Source organism: Narcine bancroftii, chromosome 4, assembly GCF_036971445.1.
Source record: "Narcine bancroftii isolate sNarBan1 chromosome 4, sNarBan1.hap1, whole genome shotgun sequence".
NCBI lineage: Eukaryota > Metazoa > Chordata > Chondrichthyes > Torpediniformes > Narcinidae > Narcine > Narcine bancroftii.
Genome location: NC_091472.1, coordinates 2,967,447 through 2,987,319, shown reverse-complemented (window position 1 = coordinate 2,987,319; position 19,873 = coordinate 2,967,447). Strand labels below are relative to the sequence as shown.

Sequence of the window (19,873 nt, the reverse complement as noted above, 5' to 3'; positions counted from 1 at the left end):
GTTGGGGTGGACAGTCGGGATTAAAGTGTCATGAACCGAAGGGCGTGTGTTTAGGGAGGAGGAGATGTTTAAGGGAGATGTTTAGAGAGTGGTGGGTGCCTGGAACAGACTGTCGGGAAGCAGGTGCAGAAGTGGCATTAAAAGAGGCTTTTGGATAGACACATTTATATAAAGTGGATGGAGGGAAATCTGTCAGGGGAAAGCAACGGAGTTTCGGATTGATTTGGGGACCGTAGTCAGCACAGACACTTGGGCCGAAGGGTCTGCTCCCGTGCTGGCTTGGTCTGTGCATCTCACACTATTAACACTTCCAAAAAAATTTTATCAAATCCCATAAACATCTCTGCTGCCCATTCTTCGGATTAATCTCCAAGAGTAGATCATATCACAGTTTGGAATCTTCCCACACACGTGCCTGGTATTATCAGCAGGCCTACCATCGCTCCCTTCCAATCGCCTGACTCACGCCTATAACTCGTGAAGGGTTAAATCCCTCTGCCAGGGCCCTACCAACCTCCAACCTGACCACACATCACGGCGGAGGGGTCAGTCTCGGGGTCGGCTGAACATTGGTGGTGCTGTGGTCAGGCCCTGGGATTCATCCAACATCAGGCTCACTGGCATTTCATAGCATCCTACAGCCCAAGTGTGCGTGTATGCACATGGGTGTGTGTGTGAGTGAGAGAGTAAGTGTACATGTGTGTAAGTGTGAGTGTTTGTCACTGTGCGGGTGCCACTGTGTATGTGTTTTTGTGTGTGTGGTGTATATGCATACAAACACAGAACACACACATGTACGCTCACACCACACACACACATTCTCACATGCACGCACTCTCACACACACACACACACACACACACACACACACACACACACTCACACACACACACACACACTCACACACACACACACTCACACACACACACACTCACACACACACACTCACACACACACACACACTCACACACACACACACTCATACACACACACACATACACACTCACACACACACACACTCACACACACACACTCACACACACTCACACACACTCTCACACACACACACACACACACACTCACACACACACACTCACACACACACACTCACACACACACACTCTCACACACACACACACACACACTTACACACACATACACTCACACACACACACACACACACACACACACACTCACACACACACTCACACACACACACACACTCACACACACACACACACACACACACACACACACACACACTCACACACACACACACACACGAAGGATTTAGTTAGTTTGCCCTGGGACTGGGCAATGTGCTGAAGAAATTGAAACACTGCATGGCTCAGGTGGGATGGGTGGGATGGGTGGGATGGGTGGGATGGGTGGGGGGATGACTTCTGTCAGGATCACATACAGTCTCCAACGATCCAGGGAATAAAGACCCAACCAATCCAACCTCCCCACCTAATTCAGCCCTCCAGCCCTGATGTCATTTTGGTGAATCTCTCCACCCTTCCATCTTCATGACCTCCCCCGAGTGCGGTCACACCAGCCCACACACAGCCGTGAGCTAACCCCTGGCATTCACCAGTTATGGTGAAAGGTTTCTGACCTAAAATACCAAATCGATTACTCTGGGTACAGGGGCTGACCGACGGTATTCGCCTTCTTCCTGGTGAGGTGTCCAGCGCCCTAACTTTGCAGTGTGGTCAGGGGCTGACCGACCAGCCGGGTATTCGCCTTCTTCCTGGTGAGGTGTACAATGCCCTAGCTCTGCAGCAGTTCCTGTTGTTGGCTGTTGCTGGGGTTTGTGGTTCACTTAGCGGAGACCAGAGCCTAGACAGAATTGTGTTTTTATATTAAATTTCGACATACAGCACGGTAACAGGCCATTTCGGCCCACGGGCCCAAGCCAACCAGTTACAGCCTGTTAACCTACAACCCCGGTATATTTCAAACGGTGGGAGGAAACTGGAGCCCCCGGGGAAAACCCACGCAGACATGGGGAGAACGTACAAAATCCTTACAGACAGCGCAGAATTCAAACCCCAGTCCCAATCGCTGGTGCTGGAAAGCTGCTGCACCACCCGCTATGCCAACTGTGGCGCCCCATTCTTCTATCACCCTTCCCTGTTCCTTTGACTCCCACCAGGTTCCCCACATTCGCGTAAGGTCAGCTGGCAGAATGAAGGCCCCTCTTCCCACGAATCCGCCATGACACAGCCCGCCAGGGCCCTGCCGGAGATCCCCGGAAGCGCTGCCTGCGGCGAAGACTTGGAGGGGAAGGCTGACCCTGTTTTCAGCAAGCTGGCTGAGCTGTGCCAGCTGCAGGATGAAGAGGAAGACAGAGAGCAGCCTTATGCCACCTCGCGCCAACTCGGCCTGGAGACGGCCAGGGCAGAGGTCGGCGCCAGGGATGAGGCTGGAGGGGAGGAGAGCGGAAAGCCTGGCCCAGACACGCAGAAGGTGATGGTTGTGTATGCCCGGGTCAGCAAGAAGCAGAAGAGCATGTCGGGCCTGGTGCTTCTGGATCTTACCTCACCTCCCAAGGGTGAAGAGTTGCAGGAGGAACCTCCACCCATCCCGGAGAAGCGGTTTGCTGATGGGGATCTTGTGGCTACTGAGATGCCAGGACAGCAGGTGAGAATGGAGCTGGTTCAGCAGACATGGGATCAGACCCATGGGGCAGGATAGGGTGATGATTCCTCCTGCCGGGTTTGAGAACCAGGGGTCAAAGCAATATTTAAAATGTCCTCAGCCACAGGGGATGACAGTAAGCTAGGAGGGGTTGTGTGCACGGAAGAGTGGGTCAGGAAGCTCCAGTGTGATTTGGATAAATTGAGGGACTGGGCAGATACATGGCAAATGCACTACAATGTGGATAAATGTGAGGTTATCCACTTTGGTAATACAAACCGGAGGGCAGATTACTATTTGAATGGCAATAGATTAAGAGATGGGGAAGTGCAGAGAGACCTAGGGGTACTTGTACACCAGTCTCTGAAGGCGAGCATGCAGGTACAGCAGGCGGTTAAAAAGGCAAATGGTATGTTGGCCTTCATATCAAGAGGGTTTGAGTCTAGGAACAAGGATACCTAACTGCAGCTATACAGGGCCTTGGTGAGACCCCACCTGGAGTATTGTGTGCAGTTTTGGTCACCTTATCTAAGGAAGGATGTTCTTGCAATGGAGGGAGTGCAGAGGCGATTCACCAGGCTGAGACCTGGAATGGCAGGAATGACTTATGAGGAAAGATCGCGCAAATTGGGATTGTACTCGCTGGAGTTTAGAAGATTGAGAGGGGATCTCATAGAGACCTATAAAATTCTGGCAGGACTGGACAAAATGGATGCGGAAGGGATGTTTCCGATGGTGGGAGAGTCCAGAACCCGGGACCATGATTCGAGGATGATAGGCAAACCATTTAGAACCGAGATGAGGAGGAATTTGTTTACCCAGAGGGTGGTGAATCTGTGGAATTCATTGCCACAGAGGGCAGTCGAGGCAGGTTCATTAAATCTATTTAAGTGGGAATTCGATCTTTTTCTTCAGTATAAGGGTATTAAAGGTTACGGAGAGAAGGCGGGGACGGGGTACTGAACTTTAAGATCAGCCATGATCTCGTTGAATGGCGGAGCAGGCTCGAAGGGCCGAATGACCTACTCCTGCTCCTATCTTCTATGTTTCTATGGAGTGCTGGAGGGTTTCTCACGTTGTTCTGTTGTTTAAAACAGGCTCCAAAAGTATCCCTGGAGATTACAGGCCGGTGAGCCTGACGCCAGTAGTAGGTAAATTATTGGAAGATGTTCTAAGAGATCAGCTATATAATTATTTGGATAGCCAGGGACTGATTAAGTATAGTCAACATGGCTTTGTGGGTGTGTACGGATATGTTTTTCTCCACTGGTATGTAGTTCCTACCAGCTACTGTACATCAGAGGCTGGCCCGCCCACTAATGACTCATCCCCTCTTTTTCCTCCTCTTTTGTCCTGGCCATAAAGGTCGAGCTACCTCTCCCTTTCCAGCATTCCTGTACCTGGATCTGGGCCAGCCTAAGTCTTGTGTGTATTAAAGCCTATCGTTCCCTCAGTTCTCGACTCTACGGTTATTGATAGAGCCTATCAGCGTGGTAGGATGTGATTAACTAATCTTATAGTTTTTCGAGGTGGTTACCAGGAAAGTTGATGAAGGAAAGGCTGTGGATGTTGTCTATATGGACTTTAGTAAGGCCTTTGACAAGGTCCCACATGGAAGGTTAGTCAGGAAGGTTCAGACGGTCAGTATTCATGGTGAAGTAGTGAACTGGATTCGACGATGGCTGGACGGGAGAAGCCAGAGAATAATGGTGGATGATGCTTCTCAGACTGGAGGCCTCAGGGATCAGTGCTGGGACCATTGTTGTTTTTCATCTATATCAATGATCTGGATGATCATGTGGTCAATTGGATCAGCAAATTTGCAGATGACACTAAGATTGGAGACGTTGTGGACAGTGAGGAAGGTTTTCAAAACTTGCTGAGGAATCTGGACCAGCTAGAATAATGGGCTGAAAAATGGGATATGGAGTTTAATGCAGACAAGTGGGAGGTGTTGCATTTTGGAACCAAGAAAGGACATACACAGTGAGTGGTCGGGCACTGAGGAGTGGGGTAGAGCAGAGGGATCTGGGAATAAAGATACATAATTCCCTGAAAGTGGTGTCACAGGTGGACAGGGTTGTGAAGAGAGCTTTTGGCATCTTGGCCTTCATAAATCAAAGTATTGAGTACAGGAGTTGGGATGTCATGTTAACATTGTACAAGACATTGGTGAGGCTAAATTTGGAGGATTGTGTGCAGTTCTGGTCACCTAACGACCAATAAAATAGAAAGAGTGCAGAGAAGATTTACTAGGATGTTGCCCAGACTTCAGGAAGTGAGTTACAGGGAGAGGTTAAACAGGTACGGATCTTATTCCCTGGAGCGGAGAAGAATGAGGAGAGATATGATGGAGGTATTTAACATTATGAGGGGAAAAGACAGAGTAAATAGAACCGTAGAAATGCTGCAGGGCAGAAAACAGGCCATTCAGCCCTTTTAGTCCATGTCGAAAACAACATACCATGTCCCAATGACCTGCTCTCATTCCATATCCCTCCAGTCCTCTCCCATCCATGTATCTGTCCAATTTATTCTTAAAATTTAAGAATGAACCCCCATTCACCAAGTCAAATGGCAGCTCGTTCTACACTCCCACCACTCTCTGAGTAGAGAACTTTCGCCTAATGGTCCCACTAAACCTTTTCCTTTTCATGCTAAAGCCATGTCCTCTCATATTTATCTCCCCCAATCTAAGTGGAAAAAGCCTACTTGCATCTTCTCTGTCTATACCCCTCATAATCTTGTAAGCCTCCATCAAATCTCTCCTCATTCCTCTTCACTCCAAGGAACAAAGCCTTAAGCTATTTAATCTTTCCCTGTAACTCAACTCCTGAAGACCTGGAAATATCCTAGTAAATCTTCTCCGCACTCTTTCAATCTTATTGATATCTTTCCTGCTGCTGTGTGACTAGACTGCACACAATATTTTAAGTGTGGCCTCACCAATGTCTTATATAACTTCAAAATAACATCCCAACTCTTATATTCAATACTTTGATTTATGAAGGCCAAGATGCCAAAAGCTCTCTTTACAGCCCTGTCTTCCTGTGGCACCACTTTCAGGGAACAATGTACCTGTATCTCCAGGTCTCTCAGCTCCTCCACACTCCTTAGTGATCCCAGCACCAATCCCCGAGGCACATCACTCGTCACAGGCCTCCAGTCTGAGAAGCATCATCCACCATTGCTCACCACACAGCCAATTTCAAATCTAGTTTATAACCTCTCTATGGATTCCTAGTGTCTTAACCTTCTGAACTAACCTCCCATGTGGGACCTTGTCGAAGGCCTCACTAAAGTCCATGTAGACAACATCCACAGGCTTTCCTTCATCTACCTTCTTGGTAACTTCCTCCAAAAACTCTACAAGATTCATTAAACATGACCTACCGCACACAAAGCCACACTGACTGTCCTTAATCAGCCCAAATACCTAGATATCCTATCTCTCAAAACTCCTTCCAATAATTTACCTACTACTGACGTCCGGCTCTCTGGCCTTTGGTTACCTGGTTTACTCTTGAAACTTTTTTTAAACAATGGGATCTCTCCCATGACTAAGGACATTTTGAATATATCTGCTAGGGCCCCTGCAATTTCAACACTCGTCTCCCTCAAGGTCCGAGGGAATATCATGTCAGGCCCGGGGCATTTGTCTCCCTTTATTTGCTGTAAGGCAGCATCACCTCCTCCTCAATCTCCATCTGATCCATGATCCTTCTACTTGTTTCCCTTCCTTTTACACGATGCCAGTTTCCTGAGTAAATACTGATGCAAAAAAACCATTAAAGATCTCCCCCATCTCATGAAGCTCCACACAGAGACGACCAACTGATCCTCTAGGGGACCCATTTTGTCCCTTACTATCCTTTTACTCTTCACATACTTGTAAAAGCCCTTTGCGTTTACCTTCATATTATTTGCCAAAGCCCCTTCATTACTTCATTCTACCTTCCTGATTTCCTCCTTGAGTATTTTCTTGCATTTTCTGTACTCTTCTGGTACCTCATTAGCTCCGTGCTGCCTCTACCTATTCTACACCTCTCTCTTCTTAACTTAACATATATATAACATAACATAACAATTACAGCACGGAAGCAGGCCATTAGGCCCTTCTAGTCCGTACCGAACCAAACACTCCTCTCTAGTCCCAATATCTCCAATATCCCTTGATAACCAAGGTTCCCTCTGCCTGTTAACCTTGACTTTAATCCTGACAGGAACATACAAACTCTGTACTCTCAACATTTCACCTTTGAAGGTCGTCCACTGACCTCACACGTCCTTGTCTGAAAACAACTTCTCCCAATCCACGCATTCTAGATCCTTTCTCATTTCCTCAAAATTGACCTTTCTCCAATTTAGAATCTCGGACCCTGGCACCAGGGAGGCAACAGACCATCCAGGATTCTTGATCTCTCCCACAGAACCTCCTGTCTGTCCCCCTAACTATGGAATCTCCTCTTTTCCCTCCTTCCTTTCTGATCTGAGGGCCCAGTCTTGGTGCTTGAGACACAACCACTAGAACTTGCTCCTGGTTCCCATTCAACCCCCCCCAACAGTATCCAAAGCAGTATTCCTATTGTTGATGGGAATGGTCAGAGGGCTGCTCTGCTCCTTCTCCCTCTTCCCCTTCCCTCTCCTGGATAGTCACCGAGATACCTGGTCTCCTGACTTTTAGGGGTGACTGGCCTCCCTGAAACTTCTATCACTACCTCTGCTTCCCTTAAGATCCAGAGTTCATCCAGCTCCAGCTCCAGGTCCCTAACTCATAGAAACATAGAAACATAGGAGCAGGAGTAGGTTATTCAGCCCTTCGAGCCTGCTCCGCCATTCAACGAGATCATGGCCCCGTCCCCGCCTTCTCTCCGTAACCTTTAATACCCTTATACTGAATAAATAGATCTAATTCCCTCTTAAATATATTTAATGAACCTGCTCTACTGCCCTCTGTGGCAATGAATTCCACAGATTCACCACCCTCTGGGTCAAGAAATTCCTCCTCATCTTGGTCCTAAATGGTTTGCCTATTATCCTCAAACCATGGCCCCGGGTTCTGGATTTTCCCATCCTTGGAAACATCCCATCTGCATCCATTCTGTCCAGTCCTGCCAGAATTTTATATCTCTCTATGAGATCCCCTCTCAATCTTCTAAACTCCAGCGAGTACAATCCCAATTTGCGCAATCTTTCCTCCTAAGTCATTCCTGCCATTCCAGGTATAAGCCTGGTGAATCGCCTCTGCACTCCCTCCATTGCAAGAACATCCTTCCTGAGATAAGGTGACCAAAACTGCACACAATACTCCAGGTGGGGTCTCACCAAGGCCCTGTACAGCTGCAGTAAGGTATCCTTGTTCCTAGACTCAAACCCTCTTGATATGAAGGCCAACATACCATTTGCCTTTTTAACCGCCTGCTGTACCTGCATGCTCGCCTTCAGAGACTGGTGTACAAGTACCCCTTGGTCTCTCTGCACTTCCCCATCTCTTAATCTATTGGCATTCAAATAGTAATCTGCCCTCCGGTTTGTATTACCAAAGTGGATAACTTCACATTTATACACATTGTAGTGCATTTGCCATGGATCTGCCCAGTCCCTCAATTTATCCAAATCACACTGGAGCTTCCTGACCCCCTCTTCTGTGCACACAACCCCTCCTAGCTTAGTGTCATCTGTAAATTTGGAAATATTACATCCAATCCCCTCATCCAGACCATTAATGTAAATTGTGAACAGCTGGGGTCCCAGTACAGATCCCTGTGGCCCCCCCACTGGTCACCGCCTGCCACTCAGAAAACGAGCCGTTTATCCCAACTCTCTGTCTTCTACCTGCCAGCCAGTTCTCAATCCACATCAATACTTTGCCCCCAATCCCATGAGCCTTGATTTTGGAAGCCAGTCGTTTATGCGGGACCTTATGGAAGGGCTTTTGGAAGTCCAGGTACACCACATCCACTGGCTCTCCCCCATCTATTTTACCTGTCACCATCTCAAAGAATTCCAATAGATTTGTCAAGCACGATTTACCTTTTGTAAATCCATGTTGACTCCGTCCGATCCCTTCTCTGCTAGACATATGCTCCGCTATTACATCCTTAATAATGGATTCCATCATTTTGCCCACTATTGATGTAAGGCTCACCGGCCGATAATTCCCCGCTTTTTCTCTACCCCCCTTTTTAAATAGTGGGGTAACATTAGCTACCCTCCAATCCACGGGTACTGATCCTGAGTCTATCGAGTTCTGGAAAATAATTCTTAAAGCATCTGCTATCTGAATGTCCACTTCCTTAAGTACCCTAGGATGTAGATTATCAGGCCCTTGGGATTTATCTGCCTTCAATCCCATCAATTTCCCCAAGACCATGTCCTTAGAGATACTGATTTCTTTCAGTTCCTCCCTTGCATTAGTCTCTATGTTTGTCAGGAGCTACAGCTGGATGCACCTTTTGCAGTTGTCGTCATTGGGAACAAACATGCTGTCCCCTGACCTCCCAAATCCTACAACCGGAGCACTGGTCGGCCCTAACTACTGGCTCCATTACCTGCACCAAAGTTAATTAAATGACCTAACCTCACGGGGAGCAAACTCTTCCTCAGTCTCTGCTCGCCAAAGCCTCCCGAGCCAAAGACTCAAAGCTCCTCTCTTTCACTGCCACTCACCCACTCACCGCTCCTCTTCAGCTACCCCTCCTTTTATTTGTGACTACCCCTTATCAAAACATAGGTAGACGTTTTCCACTGAGGGTGGGCGAGATACAAACGAGAAGACGTGGGTTAAGGGTGAAAGGGGAACAGTTCAAGGGGAACTTCTTCACCCAGAGAGTGGAATGAGCTGCCAGCTGAAGTGGTGAATGTGGGCTTAATTTTAAGACTGAAGAAGAATTTGGGCAGAGACATGGATGGGAGGGGGTATGGAGGGGTATGGACTGCATGAAGGCCAGTGGGACTGGGCAGAATAATAGTTAATCACAGATTAGAAGGACTGAAGGGCCTGTTTCTGTGCTCTTGTTCTCAGCGTGAGATTAGAACAAACCTCTTCACTCTGTCAGAAACAGAAGCACCTTCACAGAAATTGCTCGAGACAAAAATTGAGAACAAAGAACATTTATTATACAACAATGCAAAGTTGGGTGCTTCCCATTACCCTGGGAATACACACGTACACTGGGGCTCACCCAACTTTTATACAGTTGATTTCAGTATAGAAGTACCCTCCCCCTTACATTCTTCTGCCTCCTGGATGAGTTTGGCATTAGGCAATCATGTCTGCCTACCTGCTGTTTCTGTGAACTTGGAGGACCAGGGGGTATCCTGTCGGGGTCCCATCATGTCATTGACCTTATTCACACCTTCCCGACTCTCAGGGCTGACTAACTTCTTACATGCAGAACTTGCTAATTCTATCTAGGGCTAGAAGACCCTTATCTTATTCAGACGAACTCTTCTACATTCTAATATCTATTCTTATCCTATTCATACTGGCTTTATTCAATATATAAGAGATCAGTTAACACTGATCTAAAAGAAAAGTGAGGATTGTGAGAGATGAGTACAACTGATATAAAAATATGAAGATGGGGAAACTAATATAGATACATGGGTAAATGAATAAAGCCAGTATGAACAGGATAAGAAATGGATATTAGAATGTAGGAAGCAGTCCGTCTGAGTAAGATAAGAATCTTCTAGCCTTGAGTTCACCGGATGAATGAGATAAGGACAGGAAATAGATAATAGAATGTAGGAAGTAGAGTTAGTCTGAATGAGATAAGGGTCTTCTAGCCCTAGATAGAATTAGCAGGTTTTGCATATGTAATTAGTAAGCCCTAGACAGTACAAGTTCTACATATGAAGAGGTTGTAGCCCTGAGAGTTGGGAAGGTGTAAATTAGAACAAAGACAGGTTTGTGAATAAGAACAATGAGGATAATGACATGATGGGACCCCCGACAGGATACCCCCTGGTCCTCCAAGTTCACAGAAACAGCATGTCGGCAGACAGGATTGCCTAATGCCAAACTCATCCAGGAGGCAGAAGAATGTAAGGGGGAGGGTATTTCTATACTGAAATCAACTGTATAAAAGTTGGGTGAGCCCCAGTGTATGTGTGTATTCCCAGGGTAAGGGGAAGCACCCAACTTTGCATTGTTGTATAATAAACGTTCTTTGTTCTCAATTTTTGTCTCGAGCGAAATCTGAGAAGGAACTTCTGTTTGTAACAATTACAAATATATCTATACTAGTTTCCTCATCTTTATATTTTTATATCAGTTTTACTCATCTCTCACAACTCAGTTGGAGGTGAAACCTTAGCAGGACTCCTCAACAGGCTGTAGAAGTGGTGTGTATGTCTGGGAGGTTATTGTCTCACACACACACACACACACACACACACACACACACACACACACACACACACACACACACACACACACACACACACACACACACACACACACACACACACACACACACACACACACACAGATTCACTCAAATTCCTGCTTACTGTGGCCACACAGGAACTAAAGGAACCCCACCTACAAAATTAACCATTAAATTACCACAGTATGCCCAGAGAGTAAAATGGATATTAAATGTAAGATAGATAAATATTCAAGGCTGCAGTCAGTGCAAGATATATCAGTAAAGTTTCAGTCATGCAAGGTCAAGTTTATTAGCGTTAATGTACAACCCGACGAAGGCTATGGTGAGGTCAACAAAGGTGATGTAGAGTCCTTTGTTTTGTTCTCTGCACTTTTCTTGGAGCTGTCTGAGGGCAAAGACCATGTCAGTAGTTCCTCTGTTTGCGCGAAAGCCGCACAGTGATTCTGGGAGAATATTCTCGGCGACACTAGGTATTATTCTATTTAGTAGAATCCTAGCGAAGATTTTGCCTGCAATGGAGAGCAACGTGATTCCCCTGTAGTTTGAGCAGTCTGATTTCTCGCCTTTGTTTTTGTACAGGGTGATGATGGTGGCATCACGAAGATCCTGAGGCAGTTTACCTCACCAAAGCCTTCGACACCGTGAGCAGGAAAGGGCTTTGGCAAATACTAGAACGCATCGGATGTCCCCCAAAGTTCCTCAACATGATTATCCAACTGCACGAAAACCAACAAGGTCGGGTCAGATACAGCAATGAGCTCTCTGAACCCTTCTCCATTAACAATGGCGTGAAGCAAGGCTGTGTTCTCGCACCAACCCTCTTTTCAATCTTCTTCAGCATGATGCTGAACCAAGCCATGAAAGACCCCAACAATGAAGACACTGTTTACATCCGGTACCGCACGGATGGCAGTCTCTTCAATCTGAGGCGCCTGCAAGCTCACACCAAGACACAAGAGAAACTTGTCCGTGAACTACTCTTTGCAGACGATGCCGCTTTAGTTGCCCATTCAGAGCCAGCTCTTCAGCGCTTGACGTCCTGCTTTGCGGAAACTGCCAAAATGTTTGGCCTGGAAGTCAGCCTGAAGAAAACTGAGGTCCTCCATCAGCCAGCTCCCCACCATGACTACCAGCCCCCCCACATCTCCATCGGGCACACAAAACTCAAAACGGTCCACCAGTTTACCTATCTCGGCTGCACCATTTCATCAGATGCAAGGATCGACAATGAGATAGACAACAGACTCGCCAAGGCAAATAGCACCTTTGGAAGACTACACAAAAGAGTCTGGAAAAACAACCAACTGAAAAACCTCACAAAGATAAGCGTATACAGAGCCGTTGTCATACTCACACTCCTGTTCGGCTCTGAATCATGGGTCCTCTACCGGCACCACCTACGGCTCTTAGAACGCTTCCACCAGCGTTGTCTCTGCTCCATCCTCAACATCCATTGGAGCGCTTACATCCCTAACGTCGAAGTACTCGAGATGGCAGAGGTCGACAGCATTGAGTCCACGCTGCTGAAGATCCAGCTGCGCTAGATGGGTCACGTCTCCAGAATGGAGGACCATCGCCTTCCCAAGATCGTGTTATATGGCGAGCTCTCCACTGGCCACCGTGACAGAGGTGCACCAAAGAAAAGGTACAAGGACTGCCTAAAGAAATCTCTTGGTGCCTGCCACATTGACCACCGCCAGTGGGCTGATAACGCCTCAAACCGTGCATCTTGGCGCCTCACAGTTTGGCGGGCAAAAACCTCCTTTGAAGAAGACCGCAGAGCCCACCTCACTGACAAAAGGCAAAGGAGGAAAAACCCAACACCCAACCCCAACCAACCAATTTTCCCCTGCAACCGCTGCAATCGTGTCTGCCTGTCCCGCATCGGACTTGTCAGCCACAAACGAGCCTGCAGCTGATGTGGACTTTTTACCCCCTCCATAAATCTTCGTCCGCGAAGCCAAGCCAAAGAAGAAGAAGAAAGAAAGAAAGAAGACAACCCGACGAAACAGTGATCGCTGGTCCTTGGTGCAAAACTCGCAGACACACACTCATTTTCCGGAGTTAGGGTTAGGGTAGAAAGGGGAGGTTTAAGAGTCTGAACTCTTCAATATAGAGGGGCCTGAAGGGAGCAGTGAGAAGAGGTTGTGACCACAGTGACGGGGCTCCTTGATGATGTCGACTGCCTTCTTGAGGCAGCGCCTCACATAGATGTCTGCAGTGGGTGGAAGGTCGGAGCCTGTGATGGACCTGGCTGTGTTTGTAACCTTCTGCATTCCTGGCCATTCAAATTCTCAAACCAGGCTGTGATGCAACCAGTCAGAGTACGGGGTAGAACAAATTAATGCAGGTGAGGTCCTCACTGGATTGGTCAGGCTGGCCCACCTCCAACCTGATAACTCCTCCCCATAGTTTCCCAATAAATATTGAGCGCCCTAGTCTCCTCCCTCAATTTTCCAACCTTGCAGTTATGTGCTGAAGGATTTAGAATATTAAAGCCTTTAATCACTTGCTGTGTGTCTGCTTGTAATTATTGATCGCGCAAGAGTGTACCTTCCACAGGACACCTGTAGAGGTTTGATAGAGTAACTGACAACATGCCGAATTTCCTCAGACTTTTCAAGACAGTAATATGTTAATATGCCAGTGAGATGCGATGGTATAGAGGGGGCTTCACTCTGTGTCTGTCCCCGAGAGTGTGTGATGGGACAGTGCGAGGGAGCTTCACTATGTGTCTGACCCCGGGAGTGTGTGATGGGACGGTGCGAGGAAGCTTCACTCTGTGCCTGACCCCGGGACTGTGTGATGGGACGGTGTAGAGGGAGCTTCATTTAATGCCTGACCGCATGGTGAGGGACAGGACGCTACTGGGCATCTGTGGCTGGAGTTCCCCAGTGTGAGGCTCTGCTACTCATTATATCCCTTTTGTTTCCAGAGCTTGGAGCAGACTGATGACCCCTCACCATGTGCTGAGGCTGTGGTGCGTGCAAAGCCTGAGTTGAATGGAACCAGTGGTAAATACAGGGTGCAGCCTGGTGGAGGAACATCACACCGAACTGAATCTGTGTGGGGTGAAATGAATTGTCAAAGTTTTGGGGTTGAGACTCTGCACCAAGACTGAGGGGAGAGACCCTTGTGGAGCTGGTTTTTTGCCAGGACCCTGCTCGGATCATGGAGCAGAGCGCAAGGAGTGGATGGTCCACTGTCATCTCCTGTTAGCCAATGCAGGCAGCACCCAGGGGTTCCAGTGCCACCGAGCTCCCATCCAGCCCCAACCTGAGCACTTGTCTCCCTGACACCTTGTCTCCCTGACACCCAGCAGGAGGGCAAGGTTCCTGCCAACAGAATCTTCCCACCGTTCCTGATCATTGCCAGTCCACAGTCGATGGGCAGAATGGATTGGACGTTCAGTGGCTCCGCACATGCTGTTATCCCCATGCTAGAGAGGTCAACAGCCCAGCACCCAAGTGTGACCCCAAGGAGCAGCACCTACTGCTGGGGTGAACAGGTGGAGGGTGCTGAGGAGTGAGGTGGAGTGGGGAGGGAGAGGGAGGATTATGGGAGGGAAGGGTGAGGGACGGAGTGGGTGTTGGGGAGAGAGAGGAAGGGTGATGAGGAGTGGTGAGGGAGGGGGGAGGGAATGGTGAAGGTATCCCCCATTCCTTCCCATCCCGACCCATGATCTCCTCCTGTCATCTACCCTTGTCATAATTCCCAGCCCCCTGGGGATCTCCATCACCATTCCACAATTGACAGCCGGGGCGGATGTGGGTGAGGTGGGCAGATGTGGGTGGGGTGGGCGGATGTGGGTGGGGTGGGCGGATGTGGGTGGGGTGGGCGGATGTGGGTGGGGTGGGCGGATGTGGGTTGGGTGGGCGGATGTAGGTGGGGTGGGCGGATGTGGGTGCGGTGGGCGGATATGGATGGGGTGGGCGGATGTGGGTGTGGTGGGCAGATGTGGGTGGGGTGGGTGGATGTGGGTGGGGTGGGCGGATGTGGGTGGGGTGGGCGGATGTGGGTGGGGTGGGCAGATGTGGGTGGGGTGGATGGATGTGGGTGGGGTGGGCGGATGTGGGTGGGGTGGGCGGATGTGGGTGCGGTGGGCAGTGGTGGGTGGGGTGGGCAGTGGTGGGTGTGGTGGGCAGATGTGGGTGGGGTGGGTGGATGTGGGTGGGGTGGGCGGATGTGGGTGGGGTGGGCGGATGTGGGTGGGGTGGGCAGATGTGGGTGGGGTGGATGGATGTGGGTGGGGTGGGCGGATGTGGGTGGGGTGGGCGGATGTGGGTGCGGTGGGCAGTGGTGGGTGGGGTGGGCAGTGGTGGGTGGGGTGGGCGGATGTGGGTGGGGTGGGTGGATGTGGGTGCGGTGGGCAGTGGTGGGTGGGGTGGGCGGATGTGGGTGGGGTGGGCAGATGTGGGTGGGGAGGGCGGATGTGGGTGGGGTGGGCGGATGTGGGTGGGGTGGGCGGATGTGGGTGGGGAGGGCGGATGTGGGTGGGGAGGGCGGATGTGGGTGGGGTGGGCGGATGTGGGTGGGGTGGGTGGATGTGGGTGCGGTGGGCAGTGGTGGGTGGGGTGGGCGGATGTGGGTGGGGTGGGCAGATGTGGGTGGGGAGGGCGGATGTGGGTGGGGTGGGCGGATGTGGGTGGGGTGGGCGGATGTGGGTGGGGAGGGCGGATGTGGGTGGGGAGGGCGGATGTGGGTGGGGTGGGTGGATGTGGGTGGGGAGGGCGGATGTGGGTGGGGTGGGTGGATGTGGGTGGGGTGGGTGGATGTGGATCTCTCCCTAATTGGATAAGCTGTCCTGCAGGTGAGGTGTGAGGGGGAGGGGGTGGAGTGAGGGGGAGGGGGTTGTGTGAGGAGGAGGGGGAGGTGTGAGGGGGGGGTTGGAGTGAGGGGGAGGGGGTTGTGTGAGGGGGAGGGGGTGGAGTGAGGGGGAGGGGGTTGTGTGAGGAGGAGGGGGAGGTGTGATGGGGAGGGGAGGAGTGGAGGGTTGGCGGGGTTGACTTGAACCTGGCGGTTGATTTTGTCCGTGGCTATAAATAAATGTATATATATTTGAACATGGAAAGTGTTTGATTCTGAAAAGTTAGAAATAAAATAGAAAAAACCCAGTGGGGTCATCAGAGATTATGATTTTTAAAAAATTTAGATATACAACGTGGTTACAGGTCATCTCGGCCCACGAGCTTATGACACCCTACACCCCTAGTAAATTTTTGAACGGTGGGAGGAAACTGCAACCCCTGAGGAAAACTTCTTACAGACAGCGCAGGATTTGAACCATGTCCCGATCGCTACACCAACCGTGCGGTAATGGGGAGAAGGCAGGGGAGTGGGTCTGAGCGGGAGAGTGGATCAACTCAGGATGGAACGAACTGATGGGCTGAATGGTTCACTTCTGCTCCTGCATCTCATGGTCTTATGGTCACCACTTTCATTGAGTGAACGGGGCTCTTTTCTCCTGGGAGTGACCGGGGGTGAGGGGGTGACCTGAGAGTGGTTGTACAAGATGGTGGGACGCATTGATTGTGTGCCCAGAGGCTGTTCCCTGGGGCATAAATGGCCAACATAAGGTGGTTGGAAGAAAGTAAAGGGGGGATGGAAGAGGCAGGTTTTACACACAGAGAGTGGTGGGTGCATGAAATGTGCTGCCAGCAATGGCAGGAGAGGCAGGGACAATAGGGACCGAGGGGATTTTCAGACAGGGTCATGGAACTGAGAAAAATGGGGGGTCATGCAGGAGGGAACTTCTTAGCACTTGTTCGAGTAGGTTATTGGGTCAACACAGCACTATGGGCAGAAGGGCCTGTACTGTGATGAAATATGGACGTGTTCAGTGAATGGAGAGCATTGCACAATCTGGTCTTCCCTCAACACCAAGACTCGTTAACTAACAAATGATGTACAAATCCTTGATATTTTATTATTCAAACACAGATTTTGTTGTCAAAATCAATTCTTTGCATTTTACAGTTAGGGAGAAAGTTTGCTGTATTAAAACCTCCTACATAGCACTTTGAGGACATCTCAGTCCTTGAAGTAGGGTCTAGACCAGCCTCTCAACCTTATTTATCAGCTATGGCCTCCCCAAGGGTTCTGCTGAAGAAAGTCGATGCGCTTCCCATCCCTGTGAAACAGTCAAGTTCTGCTTCCTCCTGACCGACTCCATCCAAAATATTGATGTTAGGAGAGGTGAAAAGAAATCCAGATGTTGCCTTCTGTGTGCTGGGGCTCTCTGGAGGACTGCAGTGGCCCCGTTGAGAGAGGCTGGTCTAGATCTCCTGAGTCACTTATTCTCTCTCAATCATCTCCAGGGATGCAGGGCTAATCTTTTAGGTGCAGGAGCTCACCAAATCGGCGACAAGGAGGTGCCTGGAGGAGCCCCCTGAGGTGCCAGAGAGGCGTTCCTGTGAGCTCCTGCAATGCTGAACCCCTGACCGTCTCTGACAGACGTTGATTTTCATCCCGAGCAAGAAGTGTTTGTTCTCCCCTCACGTTCTGGCAACAATATTTGGGTGAAGAATCCGACTGGAGTTCATCAATCCACAATTTCGCACCAGATCATCTCAGCGTTCCCTGAATTGATAACCACGGTCTCCAAATACATCCCAGCTGCTGATCTTCTGAGACAAATGAGTTTCTCACATCAGAACTTTTCCAACTTGACCTTCTCTTGAGGCATCTTGAAGTACCTGGATTTATTTTCCTTTCTTGATAATGTGGGAGATTATAGATATGTTTTTGGGAGATAAATTGGGGCAGGTTTTTAGTGCAGGTCATATACAAACACTTTAAAACAGATCTTAATTAAAATACTGGAGCTCTGCTCATGCTAGACAGGCTGGCGCCGTGAGCCTTTACTAAAGCTTTGGAGAGTGTCCAAGAGACTTCACTAATGGATTGTTGTTTACAAAAAGGCAACAGACGAAAGAACTTGTCAGAGCCGCAGGCTGTCTGGAGGGGAACTTGCTGTTCTCAGAAGGTCAAGTGGTTTTGAAGACAGAGAGAGAAAGACAGACTTTTTCTCTGAAAGAGAGAGTGAGAGAAAGAGAGAGGGAATTCAGATCTGCAGTTTTACAGCCAGCAGCAGCAGCTGGGACTGGAACAGGACAAGCTGACAAGCTTGTGGACAAGCCCCATTTGGAAGACGGGTTGTGAGTGGTTAGTTCAGCCTGGTCAAAACCCTTGCAGTTCACCTGGAATAAGGGAAACAAAAAGGAACTCTGTAATGACCTGTAAGAAAGAGGTTATCATCTGGAGAACCTGATGGGGCAAGTTTCTTTGGCAAGACACTGAAGTGGCTGATTAGAAGGATCATTTTGTGTCCTGGAACAAAAAATTTCTCTCTGAAAACCGACAAGAACCTCCCTGAGTGGTAACCATTTACCTTTCAAGCACCAAAACCTGGTGAACTTTATAAATATTAAATTCTGTGCACAGTCTAAGAATGGCCTGCAACCAGTGAACTTGGAAGAATGAGAAGTGAGATTGGACTGTGAACCAAATAACTTTTCTAAACTTACACACATTACACACACATGCGCTTAGAATTAGAACGGGGTGAAGTTAGGTTAGTTAAGTTAATAGTGCCTACGTGGGTTTTCCCCAGGGACTCCGGTTTCCTCCCACTCTTCAAAGTGTACCTGGGTGAAGGTTAATTGGATGTAAAACTTTATGTTCCTGTTAGGTTAAAAGGAGGGGCAAAAGGTTGGAGAGAGCCATGGTTTTCAAGGAATATTGGAAACTTGGTTCGAAGAAAAAGGGAGGCGTACATTAGATATAAGAAGCATGGAGTTAAGGAGATGTTTGAAACATACATTGAATGTAAGAGGAATCTTAAGAGAGGAATTAGGAAAGCTAAAAGAAGGTACGAGAAAACTATGGCAAGCAGGGTGAAAACTAATCCAAAAGAGTTCTACAAATATGTTAATGATAAGAGGAAAGCTAGAGACAAAATTGGTCCCTTAGAAAATCAGAGTGGAAAACTGTGTGTGGAGCCTAGAGAAATGGGGGAGATATTGAACAGTTTCTTTTCTTCGGTATTCACTAAGGAGAAGGATATTGGGAGATGTGGGATAAAAAAAGCAAATTGGGTAAATATGGGGAATATAGAGATTACAAAAGGTGTAGTTTTAAGGCTTTTGAAGAATATAAAGGTGGATAAGTCTCCGGGACCAGACGGGATCTTCCCCAGGACATTGAGAGAAGTGAAGGAGGAAATAGCAGAGGCTCTGGCGGTAATTTTTCAAATGTCATTAGATATGGGGATAGTGCCGGAGGATTGGCGCATTGCGCATGTGGTTCCGTTATTTAAAAAGGGTTCAAGGAGGAAGCCTGGCAAGTATCGGCCTGTAAGTTTGACGTCTGTGGTAGGTAAATTAATGGAGAAAATTCTTAGAGATAGTACTTATAAACATCTGGATAGACAGGGTCTGATCAGGAGCACTCAACATGGATTTGTGGGAGGAAGGTCATGTTTGACCAATCTGATTGAATTTTTTGAAGAGGTGACTAGGAATGTGGATGAGGGTAGCGCAGTGGATGTTGTCTATATGGACTTCAGTAAGGCCTTCGATAAGGTACCACATGGAAGGTTAGTTAGGAAGGTGCAGTCTTTAGGTATAAATTTTGAGATAGTCAAATGGATTGAACATTGGCTGAAAGGGAGAGGCCAGAGAGTGGTAGTGGATAATTGTCTGTCAGGTTGGAGGCCGGTGACCAGTGGTGTGCCTCAAGGATCTGTATTGGGCCCATTGTTGTTCGTTATATACATTAATGATCTAGATGATGGGGTGGTGAATTGGATTAGTAAATATGCAGACGATACTAAG

General features: G+C 48.6%; 1 protein-coding gene across 3 annotated transcripts in view; it reads left to right on the top strand.

Annotated features, from left to right (window-relative positions):
* The window catches only part of LOC138759764 (uncharacterized), a 33,768-nt gene extending 19,193 nt beyond the window's left edge, over positions 1 to 14,575 (top strand). For 2 of the 3 annotated variants that reach the window (XM_069930357.1, XM_069930356.1), the window contains exons 5-6: positions 2,159 to 2,646; positions 13,975 to 14,575. In XM_069930357.1, the coding sequence (XP_069786458.1) occupies positions 2,159 to 2,646; positions 13,975 to 14,160 (674 nt within the window). In that variant the 3' untranslated portion in view covers positions 14,161 to 14,575. Of the gene's footprint in view, positions 1 to 2,158; positions 2,647 to 11,618; positions 11,703 to 13,974 lie in introns of those variants that run through there. The other variant, XM_069930358.1, reaches the window with a different exon arrangement.
* The last annotated feature ends 5,298 nt before the right edge of the window (positions 14,576 to 19,873 follow it).